The sequence below is a fragment of the Triturus cristatus genome, chromosome 1_2, assembly GCF_964204655.1.
Source record: "Triturus cristatus chromosome 1_2, aTriCri1.1, whole genome shotgun sequence".
Lineage (NCBI taxonomy): Eukaryota > Metazoa > Chordata > Amphibia > Caudata > Salamandridae > Triturus > Triturus cristatus.
The window spans coordinates 757,950,217-757,971,496 of record NC_140580.1 but is presented as its reverse complement, the minus strand read 5'-3'; the positions used below and the strand labels follow the sequence as shown (position 1 = coordinate 757,971,496).

The following is a 21,280-nucleotide window of genomic DNA, read 5'->3' as shown; positions in this document are numbered from 1 at the left end:
AATATTATGCGTTGTAATTGTATGCGTTGTAAAGGTGGTATGCGATGTAATGGAATGCGTTGTAAAGATAGTTTTTAAAAATGCGTTGTAGTGTCATGCGATGTAATGGAATGCGTTGTAGTGGATGTTGCGTTGTAAAAATTGCGTTGTAAGTGCATGCGTTGTAAAAGTATGCGTTGTAACGTCATACATCCCTCCACGTGTGCTGCATCCTGCAGCACACATAGGAAGAGGAAAATGCCTCTCGGGATTGTTTTTGAGCAGGAAGGTGCCCCTCCCTGTGGAAAAAATAACCCTGCATGGCACGCAGACACCCTTGCACCATTGTGCAAGGGTGCCTGCATTAGTGCCAGGCAGCAAATTGTGCACCAGGGCAGGCGGGAAGGACAGGAATGCACCGTATTTCATAAATACGGTGCATTCCTGCCCTTTCACATTGGGATAGGGCAGCGCTGTGTGAAACCTTGCGGCGCTGTCCTACGCCCCTGTGTTTGAAGTACCCCTCACAAGCCACACTCCTTTCCCTTTCCACTGGCCCTTAAGCCTCCCTCATGCACTGCTTCCTACATAATGATGAACATGATATGCCATCGTGATTGACTGAAAATCTGAAGCTCAAACACCCCCCCAGAGGTGGTTTCCAATGGTTACGGCTATGGGGCCTTGCTCAGCTCAGGCCCCATTTGCATCTGAAGTAAGTTTTTTTTAGTGCAGGGAGAGGGACACTGTTGTAGTTCCTACACTGTAGAGGGCAGCAGCTGGCTCTTGCACGCCAGCTAACATCGATGGGCGCCCCTGTCCATCCCCATTTCAGCATTCTCTTTAGAATGCTGAAGTAAAAGGCACATATAAATGATGGATTACTCTTGTGAAGGTAGATCTAACACCAATTGAGAGCAGTTGTTTTGTCTGTGAACCCTGTCGCCGGAGATTATCTTGTGGTTTTTACAGGTTTTCTATCCTACAGGTAGGGGGCCACTTGAGAGCACTGGCTGAGTGAGAAAATAAATATTCTGGAAGTTCAGCGTGGACTTGTTCAGCTTTCCAGCTGACCATCAGAGGTCACAAGTTTTTTAGAGTTCTATGCTTGTGCAGCTCATCCATTCCAGGCTTTTTGCAGTGGCAGAAGGCAAACAAAAACAAGCATTTGCAATGCAATAGGTCTCGCATTTACAAGAGTTTAAGCTATTGGCATTGTAAATAACTATACCTTTTATTTACCTGTTTTGATAATTAACACATAAATAAAAGGCATTGTCATTTACAATTCCAGTAGCTCAAAATCTTGTAAATGCGAGACCTCGCCGCCATTGTCCCGGGCTGCTTGGAAAGTAAAAGCGCGCATGGCGCACTGAAAGTTGCAGGAAAGTAAGTCATGACTGTATTATGAGAAACGCATTAAAGAAAATTGTGCTTACAGACTAAATAAGATATACCTTGTAAAAACTGAAGTAAAAAGGCCAGTCTTCGTGGGAGGTTATAAATGAAGACAAGGCGGTACTAAGGAGGGACTAACAAGCCTATTAACGAATCAGAAGCCAGCATTTACAGAGGACAATGATACAAGCCAATGAAAAATATGAGAGTGGGCGGTGCTTCAAGTCCATACTCAAATACAGCATGCCTCGCAGAGCAGCGCATGGGCTGCCCAGGCTCGACCTAAAAAACTGGAGTGGATCGTCTTATGACGCCTGCATCTGGCATACTCGATAGCCCTGAACTCTGTGCACGTTTATTTTGGACTGAGTGAACAGTCATTCACTGTCTCTTCTCCAGTCACTCACTGTCTCTTCTCTAGTCTAAAATCCTCCCATTATCAAAGGATCTCAGGTACACAATAGGATTGACCAAAGTTTAGGTGCTAGACATGCCAAGTGATTCCATTCAGTGAGTGATTTACATTTTGGTCAGTCCTGCTGCTTTAACCAAGAGCTTGTATCCTTGGACTTGTAGGTGGGGTATTCGCCTTCTGTGACTGATCTTATAAAGTCCCAGAATGCATAGCAAGTGCTAAAATGTAGGACTCACTGTGTCACTTATGACATTTGTCCACTTAGCAGCAATTTAAACAAGCATTGGCATAGCCAATAGGTCTCGCTTTTGGGACCTTATAAGTATTTAGCTATGCAGCAACATAGCCTTGTTGCAACAACAGCAACTGTTGCATGGCTAAAAACTTATAAGGTCCCAAAGGCGAGACCTATTGGCTATGCCAATGCTTGTTCTGTCAGAAAGTAGCAGTGAAAGATAAACACCTTAGTGCTCCACAGACTTCCGGTCCTTACCTTAAATGAGGGATAGCTGTCATTTACCATATTACATTTTAGTCAGGGTGACCCTAGAACTTGCAGGCCTGGGTTCTAATTCCAGTTTCATCATGAAACCAAAAACCAAGGGATTGTGTGTACATTGTCAGATGTCATGTTATCTCGACTTGTGAATATACATAAAATGACAAAGGTGTAACACAAACTGTAAATTGCTCTGGGTACAGCACCTCACCTTTAAGACGGCCCTCCTGAGCTAAAGCGTTCTCTGTAACGTGCCCTTCTGCTGCTGCTTGGCGCTAAATTTGTGCCATTTCTGCGATCTCCAAAGAGTGGTGCAGAAGTGGGAAGTTCCCCCTCAAGATAGTAAGTGTTCGCGCACCCAAAAGATATGATAATATTCTGCAAACACTGAGCAAGAAAAAGCGAGATGCCATGGCGAGTGTTCTCAGTTTACAGTGGAGTGAAAATCTAGTGCTACAAGGGCACACTCATACAAGCAAGGACATACAAGGCACGCCAGATCATGTTAGTACATGCTAATATATGTTGTCAAAGCCTGTGACGAAAGACACAGGGGGCTGTCAGGGTTATCACACCACCCTAAACACACCATCACTTCTCATGTCCGTGATCCCTTTGAGGGGAATCCGTCCACGACATTTCATGTTCCCGGTGTTTCAAAACCTACAGCAATTACAAGGCAATGTTTGCAGCACCCCTGTGTGCATGCAAAGGAGAACCCCCTGGTGGAAGAAAGGGTCAGATGGGCAGGACCTCACTGGTTTAAGAGGCAAGAGAGAGTAGTGGGGCAGAGAGGAGGGCCTGGCCTCACCCACTGCTGGTGAATCAAGGGGGAGGCACTGGGGTTGCCCCAGTGTGCAGTGTCAACACTGCTTAATTTGTAGAGACAATAGGTTCCAGGGCCCTCGCCAGCCGCTTCCTCCTGCACTGCCCATTGCCCCTGCCAGCGCTGCCAACTACAGTAACAACACAGCTACTAACCATCACACTCCCTGACAGTTGTGACAACTCTGACTATTCCTGACCCCAAAAGAGATAAGTATGGCTTTGGAAGCAAGTAGTAATCATTTTCAGCAAGCATTTAATTAATAAACAGCAGTTGTTGTGCTCGTCTCTAACTTAGAAAAACAGCACCACCATGTGGCAGACTGTCATAACTGCTGGTGTTGACAATTAAGTACTGGTGCTGAGCACTGGAAACCAATTAAGCACTGAAGTCGGTGCCAGGGAGTCACGTGGGAGCAGACTGCAGGGTCTCGTCTGGAAGTAGGTGTACCAGGGTGAGGATAGGGCCGTAGCTTTAATTGGCAGTGCAGGTGCAGTGGCACTGGGGCCGAGAGGTGTCCCAGTCCATTGCTGTGATTTATATATCTGTCAGGGGCCCATTTCCTTCCTTGCACTGGGTCCATGACGCACTGAGCTATTGATCAGGGCATTGGTTACATGTCTTGCCTACCTGCATCTCGCCTCTGAGAGCTTCCAGTGAGTACGCGACTCTGGGGAGAGGAGGGGTATTGTCATGTTCATGCACTGTGTGCATGTTTATTAAGGCGCCCGCTGCTACCAAGCGCCCGATAAAGACTGCTAATTACCAGCAGATGATGTGCTGCTAGCCAGGCTCTGCTTAGGCCTGACCCAGGCCTCACACAGCTGTTACTGTAAGAGGTAGGTGGCGGGAGAAGCCTCATTCTTCAATGTGAGACAGTAAACATGCCCCGGGGGCACTGCTTAGCAGCTGCGTGATAGCACATCAGACAGAAATACTGCAGCTTTAAACGCTATGACTGTGCAAGCGTGAAAGCCAGAGAAAGGGGCATTCCTTCAAGAAAAACAAGCATTGGCCGCGCGCGCGAGAACAAGCATCACGGCACCGGCGCTTTACTTTGAACATTAAAAGTAAAGCGCGGGTGCCGCGATTATAGCAAAAGTAAAGAAATAGATGTTTTTTTCTATTTCTTCACTTTTGTGAAAGTGAAAGTCATCACGGTTCTAATGACCTGTGAAAGACTGCTGGCGGGTGGCTGCGCGCGTGCACGCTCGCGTGAACGCAAGCGCTAGGCCAGCCAGCAGCACTTTGAAAACTCATCTACTAAATGTCTCTCCGAGCAGCGCATGCGCGCTGACTCAGCGAGACCTAAGAAGGGCAAGTTAGGGCTCTCACTCTCATCTGTCCCCTTGGCAATGTTTCCATAGTGATAACAATGTACAAAAGATGAAGTCAGCTTTCTATAAATGTTTCAAAGCCTATTCTGGACTATTAAATCACACAAAACAGAATCATTTCTGCAATGCATCCCATTACATAGACCTCATATTGTTGTCTAAGCGTTATAAACTGTCACTCAAAGTGCCACAATTGAAATAAATATGAAAATGCCACACATACGCAACCTTAAAATTTGTCAGCTATACATCTGTTTTCAAGCACAAAACCCTGACCTGGTCACCTTGTAAAAGGGCATCATCTCGTGTACAGTCACACCTGTCCTTCACTCTTCTTGCCTCCCTCATCCCCACCCAAGAGAGAGTGTGCCAACAGTCTGCAACTTGAAAGATTCAAAATATCCTTCAAACAAAATGTCCTCCTACCTGTGCATGTTTGGAAGTGACAATAGGAGATCTCTGGTGTGCTGGAGTCACAGCGCGTGGAGGCTATTCGGAGAGACCAAAAGAAACATAGTCTGTCATTGGGCAATGATACACATCCTAGAGAGAAATTATGAGCTGCAATAGATGCGTGCTGCCAAGTGCATCAATCTGTTGCAATATCTAGTAACCATACTAGTACAGCTCCGAAACACAAATATTATCTGAGCGCCCACTTACAATAGTTGCCTGCAAAATATACAAGATCGTTTTTTAAATATGTTTCCTGAAGTTATATGCAGAGCCAGAGCTTACCCATAAAGAGGTAAGTAAAGGGCCTCCCCATTAAGAGATTTGATAGAAGCCACATATATTAGGCAGAAGCACACCCAGAAAAGCTCATGCATAGAGAGATAAGACTGGATTCACTCAAAAGACAGCTAAGAAAGGCTCCCACCCACTACGAGAAAAGCTGGAGCCCACCAATCAAGCTTTAAGGCAGAAGACTAACCATAAACTGATAAGCAGCCAACGCAATTTCATCCAGCGACTGTCCACCTTTATCCTTGTCTCCTTCTCTAAGACCCTGCACCGACTTCTTATCGAGTGACTCACCCACTTCCTATGAATCCACGGTCTTCTCAGCCCTACCCAGTCAGGTTTCTGTTGAATCCACTCATCTGAGAAGAGCCCTCACCCAGGTCTCCAACGTCATTCCTGATCAGCTCCAAATCCTGTCACTCATTTTCATTCCATTCCATTCTAATTGTCCTGTTTATCTCTGCAGCTCTCCTCTCCGCCTATCACCCCACTCTACTTTCGGGAATCTTTGTCGGATCAGCACTCACCTATTCATCTTTTTTCTCTGTAGTTTGTCCTTTTAAGTCACCAGACACTCAACAAAGTTCACACTGTCCGCACATCCTGTAGGGATCCACCAAAACTCCGTCCTCCCATCTTATCTCAATACGTAACCCGCCTGGCTGACATCTTTTCTTTATTTTGTGTCTGACATTACCTATTTACAGACACTAATATCATTTCCTCTTTCACTCTCCACCTTCAGGCCAAATCATGAATTGACCCCAGTCATCTGTCAAAGAATGACCCGAATTAAAGGCTTCTCCATCAGGCTCAACTCCACACAAGCACAGATAATGTACTACCCCAACTACCCTACCCTTCATACGCTTCTTTCTGCAAGTCACCTGCATCCCCTTGACTAGAAAATTCAAAGTCCAATATGAGAGCCTTGTATAAGCAACACTTTGATTACTTACTCTGCAATAGCCACGTGCTTCCACATCCCCTCACTCAAAAGATCTGAGTGCACTGTTGCCTCCACTCGGCCAAACACTAATATCACCCATTAAGTAGTTGACTTCTTTGATAACCTCCCAGTTGACTTTCCACAGTGCTCCATTCATCTCAACAAAGTTATCCACTTTGCCAGGTGCACCATCTTCAACCCATCCAAGACCTGCTGCTATCATCCCCCGCTCAACGACTCTGCTCGCAAAAGCGTGCGCTTCAAATTCGCAACCCTGTTCTTAAGTATTCAGAATCATTTATGGATAGAAAACACATGGGAGATAAACAACAAAATGAGCAACAACAGGCCCAATAACCACCAAACAGCTTATGTAAAAGAAAAAATACACAATATTGAATGTTTTACATTTTGGGTCTACACAATATATAAAACACTGTACAAAATAACAGTTATCCTTCATATACAGACTGGAGTGAGGAAGCGCAAAGACAGAAAACAAAGAATCTCATGGCAAAAGGTACAACTATGGACACATGCTCCCACTCTTGTATCCCACCCCATGAAAGCCCCACTCACAAATCCAGAACAGGCGCATAGAGACCTTAATCCATTTCATAACCATGGAGATCACATTGACAAGAGCTAGACATAGCCTGGGGTATACCTCACCACCCCCCCTCCAAATAAGATATATCCTAGCAAGCAGCATTTCCTCCATGAACACAAATTGTCTTGTTTGTGATCCCTTTCTTTTTTTGCCTTGCAGGGTCGCAAGCATGGTGTAATGCCTAACAATTTCAGTTGTTTTTTCAGGGACAGTAGGGCCCTTTTCTTCTGCAAGGTGTCGAGACTCAGACTGGGAACCACAGCACTTGCCACAAGTAACCTCCTTGCAGCTTGGAAAGCTTCTCTGAGAATAAGTTCCTCAGGGCCATCCCCCCAGCCCCACCACCTGTGTGTCAACTGTTCCAGATCCTGATCACTGTATGGGATTCTGTGAGCCCTGAGAATCAAAACATGGTATATGATACATCATCTAAGTCTGAGAAGGTCCAAAGAACCCTCTTCATCTCTGCCTGCAAAGATCCTCATGGACCCCAAGTTCCTGCTCTCTGACACCATCCACAAATTATCCAGAACTTCCTCTCAGGAATCAATCCTGATGGTACGACACAATTCTTGACTTTCTTCAGTTTCTTAGCTCAGGATTCATCTTTGTCCTTGTGTCACTCTAGGACACTAATGGTTGATTTCATTTTCCCAAGGGCCTGTCAACTCCAAGTACTCCACGGCCAAATATTGCAGCTTGGGTTCGGCAGCCCCAATAAGCTTATCTACATAATCAGTATTCCCACTTAGATCACTGTGGAGTGCTTGACAGAGGTAGGAGAGGCCTTCTCGCCTCTTGAGTAGTTAACGTCCCCTTATACTTAAAGCTTTTCAAGAAGCTATCCCTGATGGTTCTTGCAGGACACAGGACGGCAACTCCTTTTTGGGGTATTTCTTCCTTTTGTCAGCAGACCTGTATAAGTAAGGAATCTGTCTAAGATGGCTGCCACATTAGTCATTTAAAATTCACACTCATTGATCACCTGGTGCAGTAGGTCACCCAGGTAGACAGGGCTGCTCTAGTAGATTACCCATCACCCTAGGAGTGTCATGGGAACTCAGCAGTTGCAGTTCCTTCATGAACAGGCCCGCACCTCAACATGTAGATGGAGAATTAGGCCCGACAGTGAGATCATTTTCCTATGGCACAAGCCTCTCCTCACAGGTCTCCAAAATGTCTTCCTGCAGTACTGCTTCTCTCATAGAGTTCATTAATTTCCTCCAGTCTCCAGGCTATAGTCTCCAGGCTGTGCTGGTACACCTCAACAGGTTTTGATACAGCCAGAGAGAAAACAAGCATGTCAGAGGTTGCCATCACTGGTGCTTTAGCTCCCATACAATTTAATCCTAGGGGATGGTCCGGGGGTTCTTAGTGCTCAGCCACGGTAACAGCTCAGAAGTTTCCACATAGGATAGGTAACTCCCAAGAGCCTGTGTTCCCCAAGCACCATCAGAATCGAGAAACAGGCTAAGTTAAGAAGCCGCCACAATGAGCCTAAAATAAAAGCAGCCATCTTGGTAGCTTATAAACTGCATTCATTCACCTTCGATTTTAAACCAGTCCACTATCTGTCACATCCTACCGTCCTAACATTTACCCCTCTCTTCTAACTGCTCTCCAAAGTTAATTACCATGAACCTTCTGACCACCCCAAACCATGCTGTGCAGAATAGCAGTTCAAGAGCCTTTACAATGCTGGCAACCATGCACTGGAACACACTGTATGTAGCTACTTCTGAGATCTTTGAACTCCCTATTAGAATTTAACAAAATCCTCAAGACCCGCCTCAGGGTACGAGAAGGCCACACGTAGACATTCAATAATGACAGACCATGTCCCTAAACTCTTAATCTGTGCCAGTGATATTAACCCAGAGGGATCACTCTAGTAAAGACATAAATGATATTCCTCTAGGGCATTGCTTGAACAAACCTTTGTGCGCTGACTCTCCACCTTTCCACTTCATCCACTGTTGTATATTTTCACTGTGCAACTACTGCTTACCATATTTCCCAACCTTGTACACCATTCACATTATGAATTTTCTTCATTTCCAATCAGCAAATCCATACACTTCGATCTAAAGAACAAACCCAGTGAGAGAAAAGGCAGGAACCCACCCGCAGACACACAGGCCGTGGTTTAGCCAGATAGAGGAGGCAGGATACCACCCAGGGAATAACTGGCCCGCCCACAGACAGGGTCGGATTGGGAAGGCAGCCAATCGGGCATTGGTCACACGGCCGGTACCTCAGGGTCACCTAGGGACGTTTGTTTGGGCCTCTGTAAGCCGGCCCAAGAGACTGACTTTCTTTCCCACTCCTCGCCAGGCCACTTTAATGTGGCGCCAGCATCACATAGCCCTCCGCTGTAAACTGAGGCTGGAGTCCAAGTGTTGCTTAAGCCTCTGGGTAATTCTCACCTAGGCGCACTGCCTCACGTGCGCTGCCAGAAGCAGTGTTATACCCCCGCCGGCCATCACTTTTAGACCATGGGGAGTGCAAGGAGGGTGTATTGTATGCAAGGGCCTCGCAGGGGGGCAGGTGATATTGGGCTATTCTCACCTAAACCCCCTCGCACCCCCATTGAGCAGCAGCAATGTACTTTTTGGCCCCCTCCTTGCCAGCTAAATGCCCGGACGCAATAATTGGCTGGGGAGGGGTAGTTCAGAGGTGTGGCCCCGTGGCCAGGGCGACTGACTCTGGAATCTGGGGATCACGGTTCGAACCCCGGCGACAGATTAGCCCAGCACCATGTGACTCTGGGCAATAGCTTGCTTAATCTTCCTGACGGCCCCCAGTGCCTAGAGACCCTTACGGGTGATTGTTCGCGCTTTACAAATGTGGATTATTATTATTATTATTAAGTAAGAGTATTGGCCTCTGTAGCAGCCAGGTGCTGTCACCTCAGCCCCAGTGTCTTTTAGGCCTTGTTGGGGGAGAGGAGAGGGTTGCACATATTTGGAGAGAGGATGTAGCTGTACGGCTACAGCAGTCGACCTTAAAACTGGGGAACCGGGTTCAAGTCTCGGCAACGACGCTCAACATCCTGTGATTCTGGGCAAATCACGTAATCTCCCCGTGCCTAACAAAAATGAATGTGTCCTTCTGTAACAAAACTGGTGCTCTCGTAAAGCACTCTGATACCTGATATCCCCGGGTCTAGTTCGTGCTATATAAAACTTTAAAATATATATATATATATATATATATATATATATATATATATATATATATATATAATTGAATGTAGCGCTATGGTCAGAGCTGCAGAGTGGAAACTAGGTTTGAGTCCCAGTGTCAGCTCAACATCCTTTGATTCTGGGCACATTACTAAATCTCCATACTGAAAATGAAAATGAATTTGATCTTGTGTAATGTAACTGGTGCTCATGTCTCCATTGCCTTTGGGCCGTGTTCATGCTATACAAAACTATAACAAAAAATAACCAGCCAGGTTCGAGTGAGACTAACCAGATGGTGATCCATGAAAGGGATGATCATGGAATTCGGACCACTTTTTTGGGAGTGCCCGGGCCTAAGTGTGATCCCAATCCGACCCTGCTCACAGACTGCAAGAGGGAATAAGTCCACAGAGAGAAACAGATGCAGAAGACAGAAGCCCACCCAGAAAGAGTGGGGGGCAGCCATCCACCATGAGAGAGAGAGGAGGCAGAGCCCACCTGGATAGAGATGGCAGGAACCCACCCAACAGACCGAGAGAGACAGAGAGATAAAAAGAGAGAGATATAGAGAGAGAGAAACCAGTAGCCCACCCAGACACAGGAATGTCTTCCCCAGCATTCACCTCTGGCGGGCTCCGGTTTGGAAGCATGTTGATGGAGACAGATTTTGTGTCCTGCAGGTCGGAGGTAGTGGCAATCAGTCGAGGCCGGCTGATAATCTGGTAGCCATTGTCTGGTCTGGCAATGATCCTGTTGCCTCCACTTTGGAACAGAGGGTTAGACAATCCTGAGGCTGAGCTGCATGGAGAAAGACAAAAACAATTACGTGTTTAGGTACACAGATTTCCCTTTTCTGTCATACCTGCATTTGGTATTTTAGGACTAGACAGCATTCCAAGGTGCATGCCCACCACACTGCTTCTGATGCTGTTTTTAAGTCCTGACCTTCCCATTCATTTTCTCATGCTTCAGTTCACACTGATTTATTTGTACTTATTTATGAATATTTATATATCACAGACATTACCTAAAGGTGCTAGAGCGCTTTACAGGAGAAACATTTAATTACATGACAATACATAAAGCATTACATAAAACAAAATGTGCTAAAGCTGTAAAAAAGTTGATGTGGTATATAGAATGTACAAAAGGCATGTGTGTCCGTCGAAAGGTTAAGGTAGTATACAGTCTTAAAAAGATTGAGGTAGTATAGAGGTCTGTGCCAGGCGTCGATTACAGTGTTTTAGTTAAAATACCATTGGAAGAGAAGGGCTTTCAGGTCCGTTTCGAAAGTCGTCAGTGAGGTAGTTGTGTGCACATTTGGAAAATAGCGAATTCCAGATTCTGGTAGCACTTTCTGAGAAGATTTTACCATCAGTTGTTCTCTTTTAAAGGATGGGGGTTCAAGGAGCATTGGTTCGGCATTTTGCTATGGTCTGGAGCCACCTGATAGCTTGAGTTTGTCCCCCAGGTAACTGGGGGCAGATGTGTGCAGGGCTTTATGGGTGATGCAGTCAGTCTTGTAGATAACCCTCGTTTCTATTGTCAACCATTGGATAGTGATCAGCATGGGACTAATCTGGTCATTTCTTTTGGCCCGTAGACAAATGGAACTGCCAAGTGTAGAATCGTTTTCAGGAGTGGGGGGTGAGATGGGTCCTGTGGAGACAAGTCAGGAGAGAGTTACAATAGCCTAATCTGAAGCGTACCAGTGTATGGGCAAGAGATCTACGATCTTGTTCTGGGATGTAACCGCGGACTCCACACAGAAGACTTAGTTGATAGCGAGCGTTTTTGGCCATGGTGCTGATTTGAGAATGTAGGTTGAGCCTTTCGTCTAGGATGACTCCCAGAGACGTGGCATTGTTGACAATGTTGGGCTTACTGTTGAGGATGTTGTGTGTGTCCATCCAGGAGATGGGGAGAAATTTAGTTTTAGAGGTGGTTAGCTGTAGGTTATGGGAGGTTACCCAGTCCTCACAGAGTTTAGGGTGGTGGTGAGCAGCAAGATATCGTCTTGTTAGGAGACCTTTAGGATTCAGCTGTGATTCATCTGCAAATTGTTGATAAGAGATCCCCGAGTTCTTAAGAATGACTCTGAGTGGCACAATGTAGAGGTTGAATAGGGTTGGGACAAGGATGGACCCCTGGGGGACTCCTTGGCCCATCATAATTGGGTGAGGAGAGATGATCATCAATTTTTACTCGCTATGACCTGCCCATGAGAAATGAAGCAAAGCTTTGCAGGACAGCTTTACACTGATCTATCATGTTACTATATTGAGGCTACAACTTCCTCTGCAGTCAAGAGGCGTTGCCCTCTTTGATGACTTCTGTTTATCTTACGTCAACATTTAAATAGATTTGTTTGCTCTGATTGTGTAGATGTTTGGGTCCATTAGTGTTTCTGTCTGTCTATGTTTCCTAACCTATATGAAAAGTGAACAGAGCTATTAGTGAAATATGGGGCTATGATTATGATATGATTCATTCAACTGTCCATAGCAATGTGAATTGTTTTTGGCTATTTACCATCTTTGACATACCACAGATGAACCCACTATGGAGAGTCAGAACATCTCTGTTTGTAGAAGACCACTCCACAGCTGGCGTTGCATGCTTAGAGATATTATTGACTGTCCATATTGGCTACATTAACTCTTCACCTGGTAACCTTTGTGCTACCATTGTAGTAGCTTATGGCTCAATGTAAGATCTGCAGTGCCAACCACAAATGCCACTTCTCACAAGCCATTTTGAACCACAGTAGAAGTGAAATGAGGATTTGTCTATGCTAGTAATCCTTTCATCTGTCTTTCAGGTACCTATGCTCTCTAATCACCATAACTCTTGTACATGTTTGCTGATGAACTGCAGCTCTGTACCTCTTACCTGCAACCCTCATTCTAAATTTGAAGAATTAATCCATGCTTACTTTATAGCCAGCATTACTCTGTCCCTAGCATGGTACCAAATTCTAAGTCTCTCTGGGGTGACACTTGTAGCTAGAATTTCCTGACTTGTGTGCCAGTTGGACCCTTGCAGTTTTGTTTTAACCCATTGTTGTATGTATGGATATATATATATGAGTGTATTATGCATGTATGTAGGTAAGTGTGTATACATGTGCTGGTACTTGTATAGTGTCCACCTAGCTACAGAGTAGCGGAGCACAGCACATTGACCCAAGACGATGGGTATGATTCAGGATTGTTTACATGAAGTGGAATAATCAAGGGTGTGTTCCTTGTATATTGTCGATGGTGGCATTCACTATAGCAGCAAGACTTCAGATCGTTTCTAAACTGCAGGGTGTTTGGAGCAGTTCTAATACTGACTGATATGTTGTTCTAGATCCCGGAGCATAGATTGAATAGGCTTGCCGTCTGGTGGCCTCTTTTTTGCAGTTTTTATTTGGTAGTCTGGCGATCTCCTGGCTTCAGGTATAGCACCAGATATGGTTTGAGGGGTACTACAATTCCAGGTGGTTACTAGGGATAATGATCTGGTGACCTTGTATTTGATGCAGCTGTTCTTGAAGATGACACTGGCTTAGAGGAAGGATTAATGTAGTTTCTGCAGGGTTAGGTGATGTAGTTGAGCTTCTTTAGGCCCTTAATGTGCAGTGCTGCAGCATCCTACGCGTTTTGGTTTTCAATTTTTCGACGGGACCTGTGTGTTGTTTAGTGAGAGCACAAAGTGTGAAAGGACCGGGGCTCGCACTGTCATGAAATACGTTTTAGGTTAGGGGCACTTCGCTGTCTTTAGGAGGAAGAGCTGGTACTAAGCTTTCTTGTTCATGCTTTCTTGGCAGGAATGGTCAGTGTCAAGGATGAGTCCTAGTAACGCTGCGCTGGATGACAGCGGAGAGCCAGGCTTCGATTTGAGGTTGTTTGTTGCTGTTTGCGGACAGGAGGAGTTTTGTCTGGGGAAGGCTGTGTTTTAGGTGGGCACTGGACATTCAATTCTGAATGAGAGGCAGGTTTTGAGACACTGAAAACAGTGCTAAATGGTGGTTTCTAAGTGGAGTTGTGTGTTATTTGGGTATTTTTGGATCTTCTGCCTGCTGTTGGTGAGTTTACTGTGCCATCTGGCATTGGCTATTTATAACCATGTTTCTTTATGTCTGGTAACTATCTCCAAGCCTGTTTCTGTCTTTTTTTCCGTGACCTCGGCGCCTTGCCCATTTCCACCCTTAACAAGGCCAGATGTGCATTGTTCGGGTCTTAAAAGTCATATGCAAGGTGATTATGCTTGTTTCTTGTACTAGCTGGGCCCCACCCATGTCTGTTTTTTATCACATGTCGTAATTCAAAGTTTTGTTCTGAGTTTGCTGTAACAACTGTTAAGGACTTGCATTCCCGCATTCTTTCAGTCTAGCCCTTTCTCCTCTTGCTTGCTCATAGCTTCTCGTTTATTGCTTTCTTTCAAGCCGTGTCTTTTTCCAGGCCATTTTCATCACCTTGCACCCAGCCTAACTAACACGGCACGCAATCTCTCGGTGCCAACCTTTCCTCTCTCTTCATGTTTAGCTACATTGTCTAATGTGTCCCTCCTGGTTACAAGTAACACATGTTTAAAATTGTGGAATTCTGATTTGGCATCCAGGAAGATATGTAGGGAGGATGCTATCACAAATGTGAGTGGTAGAAGAAAGCAATGTAGCTTTCTCGTACCCACAATACCAAGCATCAACAAAAGGTGCTAACCTTTGGTGTTGTCAATGCTTCTTTTGTTGCTGAATGCTTTTTGTACGGAGACATATGATTGGCCCAGTAGTAGAGTTGGTCGTGCTACTAGTTCCTCGTCCAAGTAAAAGAAGCATTGCCGCAGATATTTATATTTTAACGTGTAAACACTCATTGCACCAGTAAATCCTGGTACTAAAGGTGGCTACTTAATGTGTAGATGTGCTCATTGTGCAAGAGTACTCAGCCATCAATCACGATTGGGTAAGCCAATATTGTGACTACCCTTTAGGTGGTGGAAACCTCAGTTTTTCCATTGCGGCTTGTGCTGCAGTCAAAAATGGGCCGCAGCACAAGGCACATTTGTAAAATGTACGTTTTCAAACATTCATACACTGTATGCCAGGCACCATATAGTGTCTGGCACGCGGGTATGGATGTTTGGGTTGGCATCCCAGGTCTCATAGCAGAGGTCGCTGTGTGACAGAGGCCCTGCTTGGGCCCTCCAAAATACATTTCCAACAGCCTTTCAATGGCGGTCGGACCTCCATTGAAAGGCTGTCTGAAAGGACATCGTAATCCTTACAGCGGTAATCTGAGCAGCACCACCCTTATCGTCTGGAATTACATTCCGACCAACAGAAGCGTCGGTCAGTCCCTCCACCCCTGCATCATAATGCGGCGGTCGAACTGCAGGACCAGATGTCGGTCCGACCGCAACCGACGGCTTGTCGGTTGCGTTTTGACCGATGTCATAATGAGGCCCATTGTGTGTAACCTTTAAATCACAGGTTCGGCTCTTAACAGAGAGGAGTTGGCATTTCCTTTTTCCAAGGTCAAAAAAACACTTGAAAACTCAAACTACCACGGAGTGTGGTCAAAGCAGTATCCATTACTTAACATCAAGAGGGCACTGTTTGCTATTTTCATTAACAGTATGAGCTACCCTTTTTGGGCACCTGCTTCTCCTGCAGTAGTAAAGCTAAGCAGTCAGTTTCTCTAGGCAGTGTTAGGTATAGGCACAAAAAGTATGACACGAAAAATACCCTATATAAACTGACTGTGCATCCAGAGCCATAACTTGAAAAACAGAAACAGACCATATTACGGAAATATATGATTTCATAGAAAAACTACTTCATGGAATACCATTACTGAGAAACCACTTTTCCTAAACTGTTTAATTGTAATTTGCAGGAAGAATGGCATTTACCATTTCATTAGAACCAATTCATGATTTGTTTTTTAAATTGGCTATTGCATGCCTATTTAAAGGTGTAGATGCAATGCTTTCTGGTGTTTCAGAAACATTTTTACCAGGTATTTAATTCAATGCTTTTTTCAAGATACATTACTTTAGATTTCTATCATTCACATTCTCAGTTGCTGTGGGTGCTGCTTAGGTGAACCCCCACTACTGCTAAACACCATCCTCCCCTGACCCCCTCACAACCCTTGAACACCATCCATCCAACCCAACCCCATAAAACACCTTAAGACACATAAGCTCAACCCATCCCTGACCTATAAGCTCCACCCATCCTTGAAGCCTAAAAAACGGTCACTATACCTAAACTACACCAATCCTTGACCCTGTACCCATCCTTAAATCCTAAAAGCTCCTTATACACATAAACTCCACCCATCCCTGAACTCTAAAAATCCCTTTCTACATATTAACTCTACCCATTCCTAATCCCTTAAAACCCCTCACCACCCTAAACTCCACGCATCCCTGAACCCTCACTACCACTAAACTCCTCCCTTCCCATTTCTGTGCCCTAAAAGCCTCTTACCACCCCTAAACTCTACTAATCTCTAAACCCTAAAAAACCCTGACCACTGCCAGACACCACCCATTTATGATCCCTAACAAATCCTAACTATCGCTGAACTCCACCTATCCCTGGACCCAAAGAACGCCCCTTTCTACACCTGAACTCCACCCTTTCCTGACTCCTAAAAACCCCACATCTTCCTTAAACTTCACCCTTCCCTGAACACAAAAAAACCCTCACTACCCCTAAACTCCAACCTAACTCGATGTAATTTTGGATTGTTCCCAAAAACATCTTTCTTTTAAAATGCTCCCTTCAAATTTCGATGTATTTTATTTCCTTAAAATTCTCTTTCGTTAAAATTGATTTTCCATGGTTTGATTTCCTCCAATGTGGTTTCTCAGTTTTCATTTTCCATTAATTCCCATGCACCACTCTTTTACAGGTAGGTACTATAACTGGGTACATCCCTCTCTGGATTACTAGTGTAATTGTACCAGTATGGTCAAGTCTGTCCTAGTAATTCAGTGACCAGTAATCCACAATCTGAATTGATATTTTAGCCAATTAAGTGCCAGCAAGTTTGTTAAGACCATATATTTTAGTGTCAATAGCGAGCCCCTTTAAATTTCCCACAAAATGCAGTCAATACCGAACTGGTTGCAGGAGGACAGTGACGTTGTATAGTTGCATCATTGTCTGTAGTGGCCTGTGCATTGTGGGAAGCCAGGTGCTTTGTGCAAGTGCATAAAGCTTTTTAAATGATGCCTATCGCCTCTGATGAGCTGCATGAGGGGTAGAGGTTTTTTGAGGTTGCAATTTGGCTGCCAGTATGGTTCTTCAGGCCCACAGCTCTACCCTGGAATGGAATGCCCCCTGAACTTAAAACTGCTCCTTCCCTATCTGCTTTAAGAAAGTCTCTGAAAACCTGGCTTTGTGTACAATATTAGGAGACCAGAACTGTACTTCCTTGTCCCGTTGTTCAGCGCCAAGACACCTGCGGGCATAAGTTTGCACTTAATAAATTGTTTTAATTTCATTAAAGTGCTCAACTTTTGTACGTCACAGCGTTCTTGCACTTTGCTTAACTGTGCATATCAACAAAGTTGTGCGATTTTATTACATAATTTTTTTTTGCAATAATATTTCATACAAAAGATTTTTTAAATGTCATGAAGTTAGGGTGAGCAAATTTTCTCAAACTTCACAGCAGTGATTTTGTGTGGGGTTGAGAGTGAAGGTGATGGTCTGTATATCAGAACGCGACCGCCCAAATTCGCTGACAATGGCTGTTCGGTTTTGAATCATCACCATCTCTGTAAGGACGCGGGAACACGAAGAGTCAGCGGTTCCAAGTCAGCGGCCTCACCTCTGCAGGAAGCTAGCTCATCCTGGAACTGAAGGACACAGCAAAAATAGAGGAAAAAGCACTCAAAGATGGATGTCCACCTCCAGTTCCTGTGTCATTTGAGAGCGCAGAAGGCGAGAGGGCATTAAACTGCCGCTGACCCTGTGAGTGTCGCACCGGTCATACATTATGGTACCCTGAGGTGGACAGAGGAACACAAACAGGAAAAGATTTTGGAAGATTTACTGCACCCAGTGCAGCTCATCAGAGACTACAGAACTGTCAAATGTCCTACTGCTTCCACTAAATGTAACACCAAGGGCGTGCCAGGCCATCCAGTCTTGGGGAGAGCTGAGCTGTTGTACTGTCTGCAGAATATTGTTTGGAGGTGGCCTCCTTTCAGAATCCCATCTTCAGCCCTACTAACCTCGGAGCTACCATGTCTGACCCACAGAGGTTGCTTCACCATCAACAGTAACCTCTGTGAGACCTTTATTTTTGGGATTCTTGGCCCAAAGTGTCACAGTGGGGAACTCAGGATCTACCTCATTTGCCCTTAGGGTCTTTCGGATTCTGGCAACTGTAGGGGGCCTAAAGCCCTACAAATTGTGCTTGGCCTTCCAGCACTCTAGGCCCCTTCTCTGTGCCTGGCTTCCAAGCACACCGTCAAATGCACTCAAGGCCCCAACCCTGCGCAAGCAACCCTATGCCTTTGGGTAGGACTGAGCCCACCGGACCCCTCTTTAAAAATGTGTTTGCCTGCTGTAACATTTCTAAGTCACAAATTGCATACTGTGAAAAATACAGGTATAGTATTTTGTCAGTGTTACTCCCAGCCCTCGTCTGCATGTTGCCTCAGTGGTCCCAGTCATTTTTCCCATAGGGGCTGAGCCCAAAGGAGAGGCACACATTCCTCACATATATTTAACACAAGGGTGGGCAACCCTGCACAAACCTCATTGAGGGTATCTACCATCGCCCATATTCCTAACTACGCTTTTTCTGTTTTTTCAACTCACTAGAGTTGACTCTTGTGAGATAACTGCTGCTTGTAATTGAACTGGTTCCCCACAAAAAAAGCACAACTGTGTAGACTTTGTCAGGACCAATCAGTATCCTCTTATCACACCACATTTATCGTTCCAGTAATACCCGTTTTAAAGATCTTGTTGGAAAACGTTCTTGTTACAAGTACAACTCAGTCAAAATTATAAGGTTCCCTTCAATTAGGGGATGTTTTGGGCCATAGGCAGAGGTTAATGTAAGGATTAGGGCTGGAGCAGTTAAAACAGTTTTACTATGAATTCTGTGAAATTCTTATTTTTTTGCGTTAAGTACGGAGGTGTAATCAATTGACCAGATGTTTTCAATGGGATGGGTTGTGATTTGATATTTGCAACAAGTTGCACATTCGGTGGGTTTACTTAAGTAAGATGACGTGGGACCAAATGATCACACACCTCTCACCTCACACACGCACGCACGCACACACATACATTGAAGCAAGGGCCTGACTCAAGACATTTTGCTCAGCAATAGCATCCTTCAGCCACTGTACCTCAAAACGCTCTTAAATGCACATTCCACTGACTAATGGTTGGATGTCACAGTATCAAGGCCAATAATATCGACCTTCACAAATGTCATCACAACCATATCGACTGTATAGATATCAACATTAGCACAGAGAGGGATGCAAAGGTTCACGGTTCTAACTCGACATCCATATTGGAAGTGGCTATTGTGGAGTCAATATAAGTGCAGAGCGACATTAAAACTTCGATAATATGGTAGAAGAACTGATAAGTGGTGTTTCACTTAGAGAGAAAGCACAAACACATTTAAAAGATCACACAAATTGCAAGAGTCCATGAAGAAAACCACTGAGAACCAAAAACAGCCACGGTACAATGGTTCATACTAGGCCCGCATTGCTTCGAGTGGCAAAGCCTTGTTACCTAGCCCGCCACTGTCCATGGGGATTTGCAGAAATAACGGTGCCAAGCCACATATTTTCATGCACACGCTTTCAAATATATATATATAAAGGAATACCACAGGTTTTAGAGACAGTTCTGAGGGCGTACTATTGAAATATTTCAGTACTTCAGGGTCTGTCACGGTACACAAGAGAAAACTTTCTTGAAGTGTAAGTTGTTTTTTCTCTTCCTGTCCATTTTTTAACTCACTCACTTTCCGTGTTTCCACTTCGGTGCGACAATCTATTTCCCCCCCCCCGCCCCCTCCATGACTTCCTACTCCTCAGATTCCCTCACTACCACCTGGCAAACGGGCCCCTCGTCTCTCAATAGCCCCTCTGTAGCATACACTTCATTTATTTTAAAGTGCTGTCAAAGTATAGGCTGGCTTCACTAACCCACTCAGCTGCCACTAGACAAAAATCCGATCTCTCTCTAGCAGTAACATTAATAGCACGAGTTATCTTGGCATTTTTATTACTGCCTGAAATCTGGACTCACAAGGAACTCTGCATCAGCTGTCTTTAAATGATAAATCGTAAGTTATTGCTAAACACAGCACCCCCACCTGAGGTCAACACCCCCCCTCTAGGTCAGCGCCCAGTGGGCCGCGCTAGACGCACTGCTCTAAAGCCGGCCCAGCCTAAAGGGCGATGTGGCAGTGCCCAATGGGTTGGTATGACAGATCATTGTGTGGGCCTATTTTTTTTAGCAGTTTGTGGGCCTGTATAATGGTCAGGTCAGCCGTTTTTTGTTTTTTTTCCCTGATATTACCACCAGCATTTCCTGCAGCAAACACAAACGCATCCTGTCTCCCATTCATTGCAAAATTCCCCTACATCGCATTTTAACAAGTTCAAAAATCGCCTGACTTCCAAATGTGGGCCACTTTTTTACCGATCTGTTTTACTATTGGAGGGCACTTTTGTTGCCCAGGCCTATTTTTTAGTCCCAGTCCGACCCTGACTCCATCCGGTTTAGAAACGCCCAGTTACCCAGCTGTGTGAGGGTTTTGGTGCACCCACAGATTCACTATCACCTGCTAATGAATAAATAGCATGGCTTCTTTAATTGCACTGATACACTGTTGAATCATCCTACACTGAACATTTAGGTTCCTTTAAAGAAAAAAAATAGGAAAACTAATGGAACTATGCGAATAGTGTGAAATGTGGTGTGGCAGTATTTTGCATCAACTTTTCGCAAGCAGGCATGCCTCGTGTTAAAAGGCTGCATAAGGTACGAGTAGGAGACTGGTCTAAGCAGAAAATGTCTCTCCGGGAAACATTTTCTGCTCAAACCAGTCTCCAACAAGAAAAACAAGCATTGGCAAAGCCAACAGGTCTCAACTATGAAAGCGGTTGGCTTTGCCAATGTTTTGTAGCCATGCTGTACAGCAGCGTGGATGCTTTACAGTGGTGCTAAAACAAAATTAAAAAAGGGCTACCATACACCCTGGGATATGTGCTTTTTTTAATGCATTAGCACTGGATACATCAGAGTCCGTTTTTTTATTATTTTTTTTTCCTCACTGCACAGCAG

At 44.9% G+C, this 21,280-nt stretch overlaps 1 protein-coding gene across 2 annotated transcripts in view; it reads right to left on the bottom strand.

Annotated features, from left to right (window-relative positions):
* ADAM8 (ADAM metallopeptidase domain 8) overlaps positions 1 to 21,280 on the bottom strand; it is a 162,564-nt gene that overhangs the window by 35,558 nt on the left and 105,726 nt on the right. For both annotated transcript variants that reach the window (XM_085608712.1, XM_085608711.1), the window contains exons 20-21: positions 10,569 to 10,743; positions 4,881 to 4,943 (exon numbers count right to left, since the gene is read on the bottom strand). In XM_085608712.1, coding sequence (XP_085464838.1) covers positions 4,881 to 4,943; positions 10,569 to 10,743 — 238 coding nt within the window. The remainder of the gene's footprint in view (positions 1 to 4,880; positions 4,944 to 10,568; positions 10,744 to 21,280) is intronic.